We start from the raw sequence: 18,201 nt of genomic DNA on the forward strand, positions 1-18,201 counted from the left end.
ACTCAACATTAAGTTCAACAACTTAATAAAATGAACTGTACTCCATTTTGATCCATACTACCCCCTAGTGCCAGTTTGTATTTTATTTCCACACTTTTGCTTTCAGATAGAACAGACTTTTAGTCTGCTATTAACATCCACTCTGGACCAATGCTTTGTTTCTTTACTACTACTATTATCACTACCTTTGCCCCTTGTTCCATGACATATTTGGTATTTAACCTTCCCTGCCTGCTAACGTTTGCCTGAACTTTGCTCCACTTGACCCTCCCCCCACTTTTTCAACAGCATAAAACCCATCACATTTCTACCCCTCTTCGGTTCCAAAGAAGAGTCAAATTGGACTTGAAATGTTAACCCTGTTTCTCTAAGAATTGGTAAGACAAACAGGCATGACTCACAGGAAGATAAATGCTTGAATGTAAAAGCACCTTTAATGTTGGGACATTATTTCAAATGAAACCATGACAGTAGGACATACACAAATCAGAGAAAAGGAAAACGTGGGACACTGGCATCAGGAAATTTTCCATACAAAGCAATTAACTTTAGAAGATAAAAACTTCTTTAAGGAACAGTCATGGATGGAGAGGGGTTGATAGAAAAACAGGATGGCCTGATCGGCTGTCTCAATCCAGCCATTTTGTGACACCCAATAATTATGCAGAATTAGTTGTTGGACTAGTAATCCAGAGACCCAGGATATTGCTCTGGGAACCTGGGTTCAAATCCTGCCATGGCAGATGGTGGAATTTGAATTCACTAAAAATCTGGAATTAAAAGTCTAATAATGACCATGAAACTATCGGTGATTGTTGTAAAAACCCATCTGGTTCACTAATGTCCTTTAGGGAAGGAAATCTGTGGTTAACTCTTAAATGCCCTCCGGACAAGGGCAATTAGGGATGGGCAATAAATGCTGGCCTAGCCAGTGATGCCCACATCCCACGAACAAATAAAAAAAAGAAAAACACAATGGGTAACATTCCTGCCTCTGAACGAGAAGCTCTGGGTTCAGGTCCCACCCCAGGACGTATTGACCAAGGAAGGTATGTTCATAACACAACCAAACAGGTTGCAAATCCTTCCAACACTTGCCAACAGCAGGCGGTAAGAGCGGGAGAGATTCCTGGCCAGCCATCTGATGGAAAGAAAGCTGAAGCCTCTACCATCACTATCCATAGCTCCAGACTACGACATACATGTAAAAGTGCATGTTACCACAGCAACTCAGACTTCGAGTGAACTGTAACACACCGACACACACACACACACAATTGACACAGAAACAACTCATCTGGTCCATGCCAGTGTTTAAGCTCCACACAAGTCTCCTCCTGTTCCTTATCTAACCCCCCATCAACATATCCTTCTAATCCTTACTCCACTCTGGCGCTTACCAATCTTCCCCTCAAAACGTTTCTCAAAAATACTATTAGTATCAGCAGTAGCACATTTGCCTCTGAATCACAAGGTCCTGGGTTCAAGACCCACTCCAGGGATCGAGCACAAAAATCAAGACTGACACTTCAGCGCAGTACTGAGGGAGCATGGCACTAGCAGATGAAAAGTTAAACCTGTCTGCCTGCTTGGGTGGGTGTAAAAGATCACATGGCACCAGAGGAGTTACTTCCAGTGTCATGGCCAATATTTTCCACCCAATAAACACTTAAAAACCCCCAGAATATCTGATCGTTATCACATTGCTGTTTGTGGGAGTTTCCTGTGTGTAAATTGGCTGCCGCATTTCCTACAGTACAACAATGACTACACTTCAGAAAGTATTTCATTAGCAGTAAAGCACTTTGAGACATCTGGTGATTGTGAAAACGCTATATAAATGCAAGCCTTTTCCGCTCCCCCCCCACCTTTTTACCAAAGTAGATGAGGCACCTAAAGTAAAATAAGTTTAAGGGTGACAAAACAACATACCTGCAGGGCAGTAACAACATGGCAAGGATTCAGTAAATAGATGAGAGTTTTGGTAGCACACTTGAATCCAACCTCCAAGCCAAAAGTCAAGCATAGGGCAGCCTGCAGGAGGTTTTTCCCCAGAGTCTCCTCTCGTTGCTGTGACAATGCTTCTCGTGTCCAGTGCTCCCGAAAGCCACCTCTGATTTTCCTGTAGGACACCCCGATTTGCAGCAAGGAGACGGCGATCATGATGATGGTCTCCAGGGCCCGCTGACCGACAGAGAGGAAGGCAGCACACTCCTCCCCACCGTTGCCGGTGATGTTGGGGTCCACCCCACCGTACACCGTGTCCAAGATGTGGTCCAGCTCTAGTCTGGCCATCTTCAGTCAAGACCAATACCAAAAGCAGCGCCGGCGGGGAAGCCAAAACCAGACCACAGACGTACCTGGAACTGTCCAGGGCACACAAGCAGAACAAAATGAAACCTGGCTCTTCTCAGCCTTTTTCAAGATTAAATTTCCCCAGGCTGGCTGGCAGGGCTCATGGGCTCGATTTAATTACAAAAGGGAACCTCCTCCTTACATTGTTCCTGGTCCTTTGGAAAAATATCATTTGACATTAAAAAAAAAACTTTACAGTTGCAAAGTTACACCAACCTATCTCCATCAGAATCAATCCATCAGCTGTCCACAAAAGTATGAAACACGAAGAAAGGGCATTTGCAAAATAAAGGATTTTTTTAGCCTATAAATTACTCCCTTTTGATCGGAAGTCATTTAGAGGAGATGTCGACTCGACGTTTAGGATCCAAAAAAAAAGTCATTAAACCTTACTTCTCATTAAATATCCAAATCTCTACAATAATTCGCATTTTCCTCTCTCCCCGGTGAGATTTCCAGGCTGTTTTATTTTCGGATTGTTCCCACACACGCTGAGGCAGGAGGAATTCCAGAGAGAGAGAGAGAGGGAGAGAGAGGGAGTTGCTGTGGCTGAGTCAGGCTGGACTCGACCTGGGTGCGCTCCCCCCCCTCTCCAGCTGTGAAAAGTTCCGCTTAAAGGTGGCTCGCAGGTATACCCACCGCCCACTGCTGCTTCTCCCTCGGCTCCTGACAATGCCGAGTGGCTCAATCGCCGGTGGCTGCTGCTTCATGGCTGTTCCCACCCATCGCTCTGACAGAAAGGCAAACGCTCGGCCCACCTGAGGCCATGTACCTGGAGCCCTACGCCAACCAATCACCTGGAGCCCTGTACCAGCCAATCACCTAGAGCCCTGTATCAGCCAATCACCTGGAGCCCTGTACCGGCCAATCACCTGGAGCCCTACACCGGCCAATCACCTGGAGCCCTAAACCAAACAATCACCTGGAGCCCTACACCGGCCAATCACCTGGAGCCCTACACCGGCCAATCACCTGGAGCCCTAAACCAAACAATCACCTGGAGCCCTAAACCAAACAATCACCTGGAGCCCTACACCAAACAATCACCTGGAGCCCTACACCAAACAATCACCTGGAGCCCTACACCAATCACCTGGAGCCCTAAACCAAACAATCACCTGGAGCCCTACACCGGCCAATCACCTGGAGTCCTAAACCAAACAATCACCTGGAGCCCTAAACCAAACAATCACCTGGAGCCCTACACCAAACAATCACCTGGAGCCCTAAACCAAACAATCACCTGGAGCCCTACACCGGCCAATCACCTGGAGCCCTACACCAAACAATCACCTGGAGCCCTACACCAAACAATCACCTGGAGCCCTACACCAGCCAATCACCTGGAGCCCTAAACCAAACAATCACCTGGAGCCCTACACCGGCCAATCACCTGGAGCCCTACACCGGCCAATCACCTGGGAGCCCTACACCAGCCAATCACCTTGAGCCCTACACCAAACAATCAGCTGGAGCCCTACACCAACCAATCACCCGGAGCCCTACACCAGCCAATCACCTGGAGCCCTACGCCAACCAATCAGCTGGAGCCCTACACCAACCAATCACCCGGAGCCCTACACCAGCCAATCACCTGGAGCCCTACACCGGCCAATCACCTGGGAGCCCTACACGGGCCAATCACCTGGGAGCCCTAAACCAGCCAATCACCTGGAGCCCTACACCAGCCAATCACCCGGAGCCCTACACCAACCAATCACCTAGTGCCCTACACCGGCCAATCACCTTGAACCTATGAACCAGTCACTCACCTGGAGCCCTGTCCCAGCCAATCAACAATGCAAAGGCTCTTACTTAGGTCACGTTTGCTTTAATTCTAAAAGCAAAATACAGCGGATGCTGAAAATCTGAAACAAAAACAAAAAATGCTGGAAAAAAACTCGGCAGGTCTGACAGCTGTGGAGAGAAAAACAGAGTTAACGTTTTGGGTCCTTGTGACTCTGATTTTCACTCCCAACAAAAGATTTTCTTCTCCCTCTCTTAAAGACTGCCTCTCCCCGCCCCCCCCCGAAGTTTTTGGGTTGTAGATATCACTGGCTAGGCCAACATTTATCCCCAATCCATAATTGCCCATGAGATGGTGGTGGGGAGCCACTTTTTTGAATACAACCGAGTGCCTGCTAGGCCATTATGGAATCGCATGTAGGTCAGATCTATAATGTAAGGATGGCAGATTTCCTTCCCAAAGGACAAAAGTTAACCAAATTAGTTTTTATGGTTTCTCTTCCTGTTCCCACACCCTTATCTCTGGTGTCACCCAATAGGATCCCGCAATTCCTCATCAATTTGCCTAATCTTGATGTCGTCATCCAAAGGCATGGCGTTTGTTTTCACATGGACGCTGACAACACCCAGCTCTACCTCACTTTGACTCCTCCTTGCTACATTATCAGGCTACTTATCTGACATCCAGAGGAGCAGAAATGTCTTCCAATATTGGGAAAACTGAAGCTATTGTTTTTGGTTCCTGCTCCAAACTCCATTCCCAGTTACTAAATCCATCCCTCCCCCTGGCAACAGTCTGACATTAAGCTAGTCTGTTCGCAACCATGTCACATTTGATCCCAAGATAAGCTTCTGGCCTCATATTCTTTCCAACTCTAAGACCTCCTATTTCCACCACCATAACATTACTTCATTCCTGCCTCAGTTCACCTGCTGCTGAAGCCATCAACCATGCCTTCATTAACTCTAGATTCAACTGTTCCGATGCACTCCTGGCTGGTCTCCCACATTCTACCCTTTGTAATCTTGAGGTCATCCAAAACTTTGCTGCCCGCGTCTTACCTTGCAGCAAGTCCAATTCCCCTATCAACCCTGCGCTCGCTGACCTACATTGGCCTCCGGTCAAGCAACGTCTTGATTTTAAAATTCTCATCTTTGTTTTCAAATCCCTCTGTGGCCTGGCCCCTCCCTAGCTCTGTAATCTCTTCCAACCCCACAACCCACCGAGATATCTGTGCTCCTCTAATTCTGACCTCTTGTGCATCCCTGATTTTAATCGCTCCACCATAACCCTAACCCTTCAGTTGCCTAGGCCCCAAGCTCTAGAATTCTCTCTCTACACCTCTCTGACACTCTACTTCGCTTTCCTCCTTTGAGACACTTCTTAAAACTTACCTCTTTAACCAAGCTTTTGGTCATCTGACCTAATATCTCCTGATGTAGTTCAGTGTCATATTTTATTTTATAATGCTCCTGTGAAGTGCCTTGGGATGTTTTTGGTGACCATAATATGATAGAATTTACCCTGCAATTTGAGAGGAAAAAGCTGGAATCAGATGTAACGGTATTACAGTTGAATAAAGGCAACTACAGAGGCATGAGGGAGGAGCTGGCCAGAATTGACTGGGATATGAGCCTAGCAGGAAAGACAGGAATGGCAGGAGTTCCTGGGAATAATTTGGGAGACACAGCAAAAATTCATCCCTAGGAAGAAGAAGCATACTAAAGGGAGGATGAGGCAACCATGGCTGACAAGGGAAGTCAGGGACAGCATAAAAGCTAAAGAGAAAGCATACAATGCGGCAAAGAGCAGTGGGAAACCAGGGGATTGGGAAGCCTACAAAGACCAACAGAGGACAACTAAAAAAGAAATAAGGAGGGAGAAGATTAAATATGAGGGTAAACTAGCCAGTAATATAAAAGAAGATTGCAAGAGTTTTTTTTAGATATATAAAGGGTAAGAGAGAGGCAAAAGTGGACATTGGGCCGCTGGAAAATGATGCTGGAGAAGTAGTAGTGGGGAACAAAGAAATGGCGGAGGAACTGAATAGGTACTTTGCGTCAGTCTTCACGGTGGAAGACACGAGTGACATCCCCAAAGTTCAAGAGAGTCGGGGGGCAGAGGTGAGTATGGTGGCCATTACCAAGGAGAAAGTGCTAGGAAAACTGAAAGGTCTGAAGGTGGATAAATCACCTGGACCAGATGGATTACACCCCAGAGTTCTGAAGGAGATAGCTGAAGAGATAGTGGAGGCGTTAGTGGTGATCTTTCAGGAATCACTGGAGTCAGGGAGGGTCCCAGAGGACTGAAAATCACTAATGTAACCCCCCTGTTTAAGAAGGGAGTGAGGCAAAAGACAAGAAATTGTAGGCCGATTAGCCTGACCTCGGTCGTTGGTAAGATTTTAGAGTCCATTATTAAGAATGAGATTTCAGAATACTTGGAAGTGCATGGTAAAATAGGGCAAAGTCAGCATGGTTTCATCAAGGGAGGTCATGCCTGACAAATCTGTTAGAATTCTTTGAGGAGGTAACGAGTAGGTTAGACAAGGAGAGCCAATGGATGTTACCTACTTGGACTTCCAGAAGGCCTTTGACATGGTGCCGCACAGGAGGCTGCTCAGTAAGATAAGAGCCCATGGTGTTAGAGGCAAGGTACTAGCATGGATAGAAGATTGGCTGTCTGGCAGGAGGCAGAGAGTGGAGATAAGGGGGTCTTTCTCAGGATGGCGGCTGGTGACTAGTGGAGTTCAACAGGGGTCAGTGTTAGGACCACAACTTTTCACTTTATAAATTAATGATCTAGATGAAGGAACTGAGGGCATCCTGGCTAAGTTTGCAGATGATACAAAGATAGGTGGAGGGAGAGGTAGGATTGAGGAGGCGGGGAGGCTGCAGAAGGATTTGGACAGGTTAGGAGAATGGGCAAAGAAGTGGCAGATGGAATACAACGTGGGGAAGTTTGAGGTCATGCGCTTTGGTAGGAAGAATAGAGGCATAGACTATTTTCTGAATGGGGAGAGAATTCAGAAGTCTGGAGTGCAAAGGGACTTGGGAGTCCTAGTCCAGGATTCTCTTAAGGTTAACTTACAGGTTGAGTCGGTAGTTAGGAAGGCAAATGCAATGTTGGCATTTATTTTGAGAGGACTAGAATATAAAAGCAGGTATGTGCTGCTGAGGCTTTATAAGGCTCTGGTCAGACCACATTTAGAATATTGTGAGCAATTTTGGGCCACGTATCTCAGGAAGGACGTGCTGGCCCTGGAGAGGGTCCAGAGGAGGTTCACGAGAACGATCCCAGGAATGAAAGGCTTAACATATGAGGAACGTTTGAGGACTCTGGGTCTATACTCGATGGAGTTTAGAAGGATGAGGGGGGGATCTGATTGAAACTTACAGAATACTGAAAGGTCTGGATAGAGTGGACGTGGGGAAGATGTTTCCATTAGTAGGAGAGACTAGGACCCGAGGGCACAGCCTCAGAGTAAAGGGAAGACCTTTTAGAACAGAGGTGAGGAGAAACTTCTTTAGCCAGAGAGTGGTGAATCTATGGAATTCATTGCCACAGAAGGCTGTGGAGGCAGATCATTGAGTGTATTTAAGACCGAGATAGATAGGTTCTTGATTGGTAAGGGGATAAAAAGATTATGGGGAGAATGTGGGAGAATGGGGTTGAGAAACTTATCAGCCATGACTGAATGGCGGAGCAGACTCGATGGGCCGAAAGGCCTAACTTCTGCTCCAATGTCTTATGGTCTTATGTTTCATTTCAATAAAGGCACTATATAAATATAAGTTGTCGTTAATAACAATCTAGCAGTTTTATCGTCACTATTACTAATCATAGTTTTTAATCCAAATTTATTTAATTCAATATAAATACCATGGTGGAATTTGAACTCAACTCCTCCAGGTATCTGGATTACAAATCCAGTAATTTAACCACTATGCTACTGTACTCAGTAATCTCATAGGATTTGACTCCTGATAACCTCAAAGCAACCAGGGTTGGGCAGTAAATTCTCTTTTGTTAACCACATCCCAAAAACAAATAAAAAATTGAATAAATGTCTCGAAGGAAGGGAAAAATGGAACAGAAACTGAACGATTGAAGACATTTTAGATAACTGACTGAAGGTTTTGATAAGGGCCACGGTTTTAAGGAGGTTCTTCCAGAGAAGTAAAGGGGGCTGAAGGCTGAAATTTAAAATCTTAACCTTCATCCACAAATCTATCCATGACTTCACCCCCTTTGTAACCTCCTTCGTCCATTCCCGTTACCGTTAGACCTCTGATTTTGACCTTCTGTACACCACCACCAGTGCAGCACTTCCTCAGTCCTGCACTCGAGTGCCAGCGTGGGTTAGATGCTCAAGTTTTTGGAGTGGGACTTGCGAATGCAAAGCTTTCTGACTCTGAGGCGAGAACCGAGGCATGACTGACACTCGATGCCGCTGTGGGAGAACTCTGGGGCCAAAAGTCATAAAATGAAAACAAAATTGTGGTTTTATTTCCCTTACTTTCTTTTTATCACTAATAGCTGAAAGTGTTCAAAGTATAGAAGCTGAGGGGGAATAAAGGCTCATTCACCAACAAGTCAACGTTAATCCAGTTGGCTAATGGAGTCTGTTCCCTGTCCGATTGGCTGAAGGAGGGTAGGTGCACCTGGAGGACGGACCAATAGCAGAAGGGCTTTGGTGGTGGAAGTTACGTGACAAAACTTCCAGGAAACTGCCCAGAGTTGTCACTCCTGTCATGTGGCTACAAATTTAAAAATAATCAAGAGGCCAAGTGAACACTGTGTGCCTTTATTGCAGTTAATTCATAAGTACATCTACAATTCCTTTCAGTATTTTATCACTTTCCATGCCAGTGATAAAACATACTTTGACATAAAAAACATCAATTCCCATGTCCCACTATGAACAGTGGCTCAGAGCTTTACATGCACCAGTTCTGACGTCATTTTTAAAATTGCTTTGTATTACTTCCATGGAGAGCTGGCATAGGTTCAATGGGCCAAATGTCCTCATTCGTGCTGTAAATCACTCTAATGGCTGTGTTAAAAAATAAAACTGATCCTCATTAGACATTCAGTGCATGCAGAATAAAAAGGTCTGGAGGAATAGCGAGAAAAATAGCCTGCATTTTATATCGCACCTTTCAGATCCTCAGGACATCCCAAATCACTTCACAGCCAATTAAGTTTTTGCTTAGAAGTGTAGTCACTGTTGTAATGTAGGAAACGTTGAAGCTATATTGTGCACAGCAAGCTCCCAGAAATATTAATGTCATAATTCTTCAGTTAATCTGTTATTTAGTGACATTGGATAAAAGGTGTGTTACCTTGAATATCAGGAGAACTCTCATGCACTTCCTTAAGGATTGCCATGGGTTCCTTTATGTCTACCCAAGATGGTGCCTCTGATAGTGCAGCACTCCCTCAGTACTGCACTGGGCACATCAACCTGTACTGTGCGCTTAGAGACAAGAATGCTGCTACTAAGGTGACTCTCATAATTCATTAATTTATCCTCCTCCTCATGTAATATTATCCTCTTCCTCAAACAATAGACGTGTGTTAGGATACAGTTCTATTGGTACACAGGTGTTCTATTATCTCAGCAAGATAAAAACCGGGCCTGCGAATTGCCTGGTGATGATCAATCATGAGGCCAACATAATACTATTGTTCTATTGCCCAGTCCTATCCTTACCAATACATGAGTGGCTTCCAGGAGGTGAGGATTGGATTGCAATCAGGCAAGTGAACTCTGACTGACTTCCTCCCTCTCCATAGCTCAAAGCTCCCGGAACCAGACATAGCGCTCTGTGCTACTGCCCCATGCCCCAACTGAGGACAGCTAATTCCTGACAGAGGAAGTGATTGAACCTGCGACTTTCCTGGTCTTTAGGGTTGAGCCCCACACCAGGTACCGTACTTGCCCAGTCCACCATCAGAGGCCAAACAAATCATTTTGCAAATTCTAATTTCAAGAACAATGAATTTATATAGCGCCGTTTACCACCTCGGGATGTTCCGAAAGGCCTTACCGTCAATTAAGTACTTTTGAAGTGTTGCAAATGTAGGAAACGCGGCAACCAATTTGCACACAGCAAGGTCCCACAAACAGCAATGTGATAATGACCAGATAACGATGAAATCGGACATGCAGGAGGGTAATAAATGAGATGGAATAACTTTTTGGAACCTCTATCCCACACGCTTGATAGAGTTTTACTGAAGTCAGTAGTACCAAAAACAAAAAATCAGGCAGTGCATACAACATGCGAGCACTGCATACCGTGTCTCCCATTCATGTCCAATTTCACCTGTCTTGTTGGTGTTTCCTTTCTTTGTTCTTTCATGAGATGTGGGCATCGCTGACAAGGCCAGCAGTTGTTTACCATCCCTAAATGCCCTTGAACAGGGTGGCCTGCTAGGCCATTACTGGGGGTCTGCAATCACATGTAGGCCAGACCAGGCAGAAATGGCAGATTTCCTTCCCTAAAGGACATTAGCGAACCAGATGGGTTTTTAAACAATAATTGATCACTAAGGGTGATTCAACAAGACTAGCTTTATATTCCAGATTTACTAATTGAATTTAAATTCCACCGGTTGCTGTGGTAGGATTTGAATCCATGTTCCCCGGAGCATTAGCTCAGGATTACTAGTCCAGTGACATTACCACTACGCCACCACCTCCCCTTGGAGGATGAATATTGGCCAGGAAGAGTAAACCCCTGCTACCCATTTCATCCCAGCTGATCTGAAAGTGGTCTGACTCAGCAGAGTGTGGTTGCAAATTCATTCCCCACTTGCTGCCTGCTCATACTTCACAGGGTACGTGGTGCATTTCAAGCCGATTGTAGGACCTGCTAGATAATGGGTACAAGTTTTAGGAAATCTTCAACAACACAAAAAAAAAATCAACTTGAGGAATCATCACAAGGCCAAAAAGCAAAAGGTACAATTTAAAATGATGCAGAGTAGGGACAGGACGTTGAACATATAGCTCAGTGCAATTGCAGGATTGACCCACTCACGCACGGTCACAAGGGGGACGTTCACCATCGAAACTAGCACCCTGTAAACGGAAAACCAGCTCCATCACCCACTACTCACGTTCCACTAGCACCCGCCTGAAATAGGATCTCTGCACTCGGTTCCCTCATGCATACCCAATATGGGAAACCAAGTTACTCACGACTGATGAAACAGCGGGGAGGGGGCAAGGTCTCCCAAAGCACGCTTTTGACAAAAAAAGGAAATATTCCAAGTGCAACGAGTAAAAATTACTCTTCGGTTATCCCCCTTTGAATGACCAAACTACCGGCAGCCGACACGGAGACTAGAAAGTCCTGTTTTAAACGGGAATCGCTTTTATGTATTACAAGACATAATGCATTCACACCCTTTAAAGCCTTTTCTCTTCCTGTTTAAATAATTCAAACCACACACTGAAAAGAAAATGGCAATGAGGCCAAAGGAAGTCACACTGGGCTTAACATGTTGTCAGGGAACCTCCCATTGTTTGGCTTGTTGTTTTAACAAGTGGAATGGAAGACTCCTCCAACTCGTGCACCACGACTGGCCAACAAGTTGTACTCTCGTACAGCCTCCTCCGTCTGAAGGACTTTCACCTCTACCCCTTTCTTCTTAAGATACTCCAGCGTTCTAGAGGGAACCTGCAAAGGAGAAAAACAAAGAGAGAGAGAGAGAGAGAGAGGTCAAGGGTGAGAAACACCACTTTGGTTGGCCGCTGAACCTTGACCCTCTAGTATTGGTCAGCTCCCATCCTAGCAATCAGGTGTGCATTGAGTATCTCTCATGACTGGGCCTTCAGTACTTTGTCTGGAATGACTTCTTAAGTTAAAATGTTCCCTCTGGCACCTTTCCTGAACTTCATTTGTAACTGCTAAGATAAAAGCAAAACACTGCGGATGCTGGAAATCCAAAACAGAAACAAAAATACCTGGAAAAACTCAGCAGGTCTGGCAGCATCTGCGGAGAGGAACACAGTTAACGTTTCGAGTCCGAATGACCCTTGAACAGAACTAAGTAAAAATAGAAGAGAGGTGAAATATAAGCTGGTTTAAGGGGGGGTGGGTGGGACAAGTAGAGCTGGATAGAGGGCCAGTGATAGGTGGAGATAACCAAAAGATGTCACAGACAATAGGACAAAGAGGTGTTGAAGGTGGTGATATTATCTAAGGAATGTGTCCCTCCATCCCCACCCCCTTTCCGATTGCCCCCCTTTTTTCCAATAATTAATATAGATTTTTCTTTTCCCACCTATTTCCATTATTTTTAAATGTATTTCCATCCATTGTTTTATCTCTACCTTTTAGCCTTTTTCGATTCCTTCCCTTCACCACACCCCACCCCCACTAGGGCTATCTGTACCTTGCTCGTCCTGCTTTCTACCCTTAATTAGCACATTCCTTAGATAATATCACTACCTTCAGCACCTTTGTCCTTTTGTCTGTGACATCTTTTGGTTATCTTCACCTATCACTGGCCCTCTATCCAGCTCTACTTGTCCCACCACCCCCCCTGCCAAACGAGCTTATATTTCACCTCTCTTCTATTTTTCCTTAGTTCTGTTGAAGGGTCATTCGGACTCGAAACGTTAACTGTGCTCCTCTCCGCAGATGCTGCCAGACCTGCTGAGTTTGTCCAGGTATTTTTGTTTTTGTTTTTCATTTGTAACTGGTTACTTTCATGGCTGCTGGCCCATTATCCTATATTACTCTAGCAACAACAATTTGTATTTACATAGTGTCTTTAACATAGTAAAACATTCCAAGGTACCTCACAGGAGTGTGATCAGACAAAACTTTACACAAAGGCACTTGAGATATTTGGACAGATGAGTCAACAAAGTAGGTTTAAGGAGCGTCTTAAAAGGAGACAGCATAAGATATAGGTGCTGCCATATGGCCCTTTGAGCCTCCTCCTCCATTCATAGAATATAATTACAAACATACATACAAATTAGGAGCAAGAGTAGGCCACTCGGCCCCTCGAGCCTGCTCCGCCATTCAATAAGATCATAACTGATCTGAATGTAACCTCAACCCCACATTCCTGCCTACCCCCAATAACCTTTCACCCCCTTGTTAATCAAGAATCTATCTCGCTCTGCCTTAAAAATATTCAAAGACTCTGCTTCCACCGCCTCTTGAGGAAGAGAGTTCCAAAGACTCACGGCCCCGCAGGAGAGCCAGCACAGACATGATGGGCTGAATGGCCTCCTTGTGCTGTAACAATGTGAAAAATGTGAAATCATTCGTTTTGGTAGGAAGAGTAAAAAAGCTTATTATCTAAATGGTGAGAGATTATAGACTTCTGAGATTCAGAGGGATCTGGGTGTCCTAGTGCATGAATCACAAAAGGTTAGTATGCAGGTACAGCAGGTAATTAGGAAAACTAATAGAATGTTATCATTTATTGTGAGGGGAATTGAATACAAAAGTAGGGAGGTTAAGCTTCAGTTGCACAGGGCATTGGTGAGACCACATCTGGAGTATTGTGTACAGTACGTATCTTCTTATTTAAAGAAAGATGTAAATGTATTAGAAACAGTTCAGAGAAGGTTTCCCAGACTAATACCAGGAATGGGCGGGTTGTCTTATGAGGAAAGGCTGAACAGGTTAGGCTTGTATCCACTGGAATTTAGAAGAGTAAGAGGCAATTTAATTGGGGGTCTTGACAGGGTGGATATGGAGAGGATGTTTCCTCTTGTTGGAAAATCTAGAACGAAGGATCGCTGTTTAAAAATAAGGGGTCGCACATTTTAGAGAGAGGTGAGGAAAAATTTTTTCTGAAGAGCAACTCACACTCTGCCACTCCCCCACCCTCTCCCCACATCTGTGTAGATTCCTCCTTTTCAGATATTTAGGAAATTTACCCATTTTCCAGCACTTGGCCCGTAGTCCCGGAGGTTACAGGACTTCAGGTGCATGTCCAGACACCTTCTCAATAGTTAAGGGTTTCTGGCTCCACTATCCTTTTAGGCAGTGAGTTCCAGACTCCTACCACCCTCTGGGTGAAACACCTTTTCCTCATATCCCCTCGAATCCTCCTACCAATCATGTTAAATCTATGCCCCCTAGTCACTGTCCCTGGGGAATCTGCATCTCAGAGTCATAAAGACAGAGAAGGAGGCCATTCAACCCATCGAGCCCGTGCTGAGGTGTGGGACAAGATTCATTACACATCCCCTGCCACAGCTCTCCACTTCTATCTATGCACACGTATTTGCATAATTCAATGGGTCTTGCAACTTCCAAAGTGGTTCTGATGCATTGTTTCTTGTGTGAGCTCATCACAATTCTGGCACTTGGATAGAATCGGTGAAGGAAATGAAGAGAAAGGGTTTTGATCTTGCAAAGTTGGTCTGCGCCTCTGCCTGGAGCTTACTTCCAGGCTGGCAACGGTTAGCTGTTATAGTACACCGGCAGCCATTATTTGTGAGCAATCGGAACACTTAATGCTCACTGGCAAGTTGACTACAAAGGCATCACCGTCCAATCGTTCAAGGCGCATAGCCACACGTGCACTTTCACACAAGAGTCGCTGGATAGACAGCTATCAGCAGTGAGAACCCTGTCTAATATTCCCTAATATTGAGTCTGGGGAGCTGAAATCTGCTGAAGGCATCAGGAATCCATTCTCTGCCAGCCCTGTGACAAAACTGTCAGCCATGGCTCAGTGGGTAGCCCTCTCGCCTCTTGAGTCAGGAGGTTGTGGGTTCCTGAGACTTGAGCATGGAGTATGGTTTGCCACATCCCGCTTGAGGGAGTGCTGCACCATCGGAGGTGCTGTTTTACGGATGGTGGGTTAAATTGAGACCCTGTCTGCCTTCTCAGGTGGGCATAAAAGATTCTTTGGCACTTTTACGAAGAGCAGGGGAGTTTTCCTTGGTATGCTGGGGCAATATTTATCCCACAACCTACATCACAAAATTAAATGATCTGATCTTTATCAGAATGGCTCTGCTGGCTTACGCTGTTAATGGGAAATGGAAGGAGAGTCAGGCAATCAGTCGATGAGATCCAATTATGAAACACTAATATTTTACTATTAACTCTAAATAAATGTTAATTTAATGTTACTTCAGTCTGCACATTGTCTGTACCATGTATTAAAGAGAGCCAGTATCACTGTCATTAGCCCTTTTACAAATCATAATGATCATCTCTTTATTTAATTTAAAAAGTCCAGTGGGTTAAGTAATGATTCAGTAAAGCAACAATGGCTCTTCTAGAGAAAAAAAAGCTTATCCTCTGACTGCAGTGCTCCTTCAGTACAGATCCCCCGACAGTGCGGCACTCCCTCAGCGCTCGCTCTCCCACAGTGCGGCGCTCGCTCTCCCACAGTGCGGCGCTCGCTCTCCCACAGTGCGGCGCTCGCTCTCCCACAGTGCGGCGCCCGCTCTCCCACAGTGCGGCGCCCGCTCTCCCACAGTGCGGCGCCCGCTCTCCCACAGTGCGGCGCCCGCTCTCCCACAGTGCGGCGCCCGCTCTCCCACAGTGCGGCGCCCGCTCTCCCACAGTGCGGCGCCCGCTCTCCCACAGTGCGGCGCCCGCTCTCCCACAGTGCGGCGCCCGCTCTCCCACAGTGCGGCGCCCGCTCTCCCACAGTGCGGCGCCCGCTCTCCCACAGTGCGGCGCCCGCTCTCCCACAGTGCGGCGCCCGCTCTCCCACAGTGCGGCGCCCGCTCTCCCACAGTGCGGCGCCCGCTCTCCCACAGTGCGGCGCCCGCTCTCCCACAGTGCGGCGCCCGCTCTCCCACAGTGCGGCGCCCGCTCTCCCACAGTGCGGCGCCCGCTCTCCCACAGTGCGGCGCCCGCTCTCCCACAGTGCGGCGCTCGCTCTCCCACAGTGCGGCGCCCGCTCTCCCACAGTGCGGCGCCCGCTCTCCCACAGTGCGGCGCCCGCTCTCCCACAGTGCGGCGCCCGCTCTCCCACAGTGCGGCGCCCGCTCTCCCACAGTGCGGAGAGGTTGAGGAGGGCAGGGAGGAGGATTCGGATAGGATTTTTCAGGTGGCAGAGTTCCCCACCCCGCCTTCCTACTAATGCCAGCTGATCCGCAGCCATTTAATGTTCGGCAGGGCGTTAATTGGCTCAGAGTGAGAGCTCCGCCCCTGTCTGGGGAACAAGTCCCATCTCAGCGAACTCCTGGCCAATCAGATTGGCTGGCAGCTCTGTGGGCCCAGCAGCGCCAGGTTCGAGCGGTGGCCACTGCTGGGACTACAGGCAGTTCCCAAAGAAGAGGAGCTAGTGGAAGCCGGACTGAAGGCAAGCCTAGGGTATTGATGGAGCCTGGCTGATAGGCCCCAGTGAGGGATACGGAGGGAGAGGGCAGCAGGCGTGGTGCGGGTGGGAAGGGTTAAAGGGAGGGGTATGAACTTGTGGGGCAGGGTGCCTCTGGTGGGCACAGGGTACACCCAAAGTAAGTTCCCTCCCCACCACTTGCGCAACACCAGCCCGCACTTTCCAGCCCACGCAGTAAAAGCTGTCGGGATACCCACTTGGCATGGGACCCTGCTGCTGTGTGTAAAATAGCGGCAGGGGCGAGATGAGGCACTTCAGTGGCCATTTGCTGGCCACTTATGGACCTCTATAGTCCCGAAGGTGGGTGGGCCACCTGACGCCTCCTCCTCTCCCTGTAAAATGGGACACTGGTCGGGGTGGGCGGTTAGGCTACGCGCTAGATTTTACAATCCCACCCCCCCCCCATCCAAATAAAAATGCACCAACAGGGGAACCATATAATGGTGCCCGGAGTTTGAGGAGGGACAGTGTAATATTGTCTTTGCCACAGAAGACGTGGCTCTGATTAGGGCTGTTCCAGTGCAGGGTTGGGAACCTAATTGGAAAGGTGCAAGTGTGGGTTAAAAAAAAAAACAAGAAGTGGTTTTGGGAGCTGATAACATGCAAAATGACTTTAGGAAAGGGGGATTGAAGACAAGGCGGTAGCTGGCAAGAGCAGAGGGGCTGAGTTGGGTTTTTTTTTTGAAGGCTGGGGTGTGATGACCGCAGGGTTTGAAAGGAAAGCGGACAGGGGGCAGATGAGAGGGAACCAGGAAAAGAAAGCCTTGTATTTATACGGTGCCTTTCACAATCTCAGGATGCCCCAAAGCCCCTCACAGCCAATTAAGTTATTTTTGAAGTATGGTCACTGTTGTAACGTAGGAAACGTGGCAGCCAATTTGCTCACAGGAAGCTCCCACCACAAACAGCTACGTGGTAAATGACCAGATAAACTGCTTTGTTTTAATTCATGTCTATTTTTCCTCAGCTCTGATGAAGAGTCATACGGACTCGAAACGTTAACTCTGTCTTCCTCTCCGCAGACGCTGCCAGACCCGCTGAGTTTTTCCAGCTATTTTTGTTTTTGTTTCAGATTTCCAGCATCCGCAGTATTTTGCTTTTATCTTTTGTTTTAATTTTAATTCGTGTTGGTTCATGGATAAACGTTGGCCAGTTCACAGGGGAGAACTCCCTTGCTTTTCTTCGAATGGGTGAGCAGTTTGGGCCTATACCTCATTGGAGTTTAGAAGAATCTCAATCAAACATAGAAGATTCTGAAGGGGGCTTGACAGGGGTGGATGCTGAGACGATGTTTCCCCTCGTGGTGAGATCTAGAACTTTGGGGCCACAGTTTCAAAATGAAGGATCTTCCGTTTAAGATGGAGATGTGGAAGAATTTCTTCTCTCAGAGGGTTATTAGTCTTTGTAAACCTCTTCCCCAGTGAGTAGTGGGGTCTGGGTCATTGAATACATTCAAGGCTGAGTTAGACGGATTTGTGATCGACAAGGGAGTCAAGGGATTTGAGGAGGGGGACAGACAGGAAAGTGGAGTTAAGGCCACAATCAGATCAGCCATGATCCTATTGACTGGCAGAGCAGGCTCGAGGGGCCGAATGGCCTACTCCTGCTCTTATTTCTTATGATCTTACATTATGAATAGTGCTGTGGGATCTTAGGTTCTGTTACAAAGCTTGGCGAAATCAGAAAAACCGTTGACAGGGTACAACGTCCACGTTCACAGGGCTCATCTTTTACTCCACAAGAAAGACTGGGTT

At 46.8% G+C, this 18,201-nt stretch overlaps 3 protein-coding genes across 14 annotated transcripts in view; 2 read left to right on the forward strand and 1 right to left on the reverse strand.

Annotated features, from left to right (window-relative positions):
• The window catches only part of LOC144682565 (BTB/POZ domain-containing protein KCTD14-like), a 1,380,231-nt gene that overhangs the window by 640,830 nt on the left and 721,200 nt on the right, over positions 1-18,201 (forward strand). The gene's annotated exons all lie outside the window — the stretch shown is intronic.
• The window catches only part of ints4 (integrator complex subunit 4), a 445,537-nt gene that overhangs the window by 135,152 nt on the left and 292,184 nt on the right, over positions 1-18,201 (forward strand). The gene's annotated exons all lie outside the window — the stretch shown is intronic.
• Positions 1-18,201, reverse strand: part of aamdc (adipogenesis associated, Mth938 domain containing) — a 112,085-nt gene that overhangs the window by 52,811 nt on the left and 41,073 nt on the right. For 4 of the 10 annotated variants that reach the window (XR_013577073.1, XR_013577074.1, XR_013577075.1 and 1 more), the window contains exon 1: positions 1,933-2,312. The exons of 2 other annotated variants lie outside the window; for them this stretch is intronic. Coding sequence is in view for 5 of the 8 variants with exons in the window: in XM_078544998.1 (XP_078401124.1) it covers positions 1,933-2,295 (363 nt within the window). In the remaining 3 variants the exon portion in view is untranslated. Of the gene's footprint in view, positions 1-1,932; positions 2,313-8,888; positions 11,794-18,201 lie in introns of those variants that run through there. 4 more of the 10 variants (XM_078545004.1, XM_078545003.1, XM_078545002.1 and 1 more) reach the window with 4 other exon arrangements.

This window comes from Cetorhinus maximus, chromosome 7 (genome assembly GCF_964194155.1).
Source record: "Cetorhinus maximus chromosome 7, sCetMax3.hap1.1, whole genome shotgun sequence".
Lineage (NCBI taxonomy): Eukaryota > Metazoa > Chordata > Chondrichthyes > Lamniformes > Cetorhinidae > Cetorhinus > Cetorhinus maximus.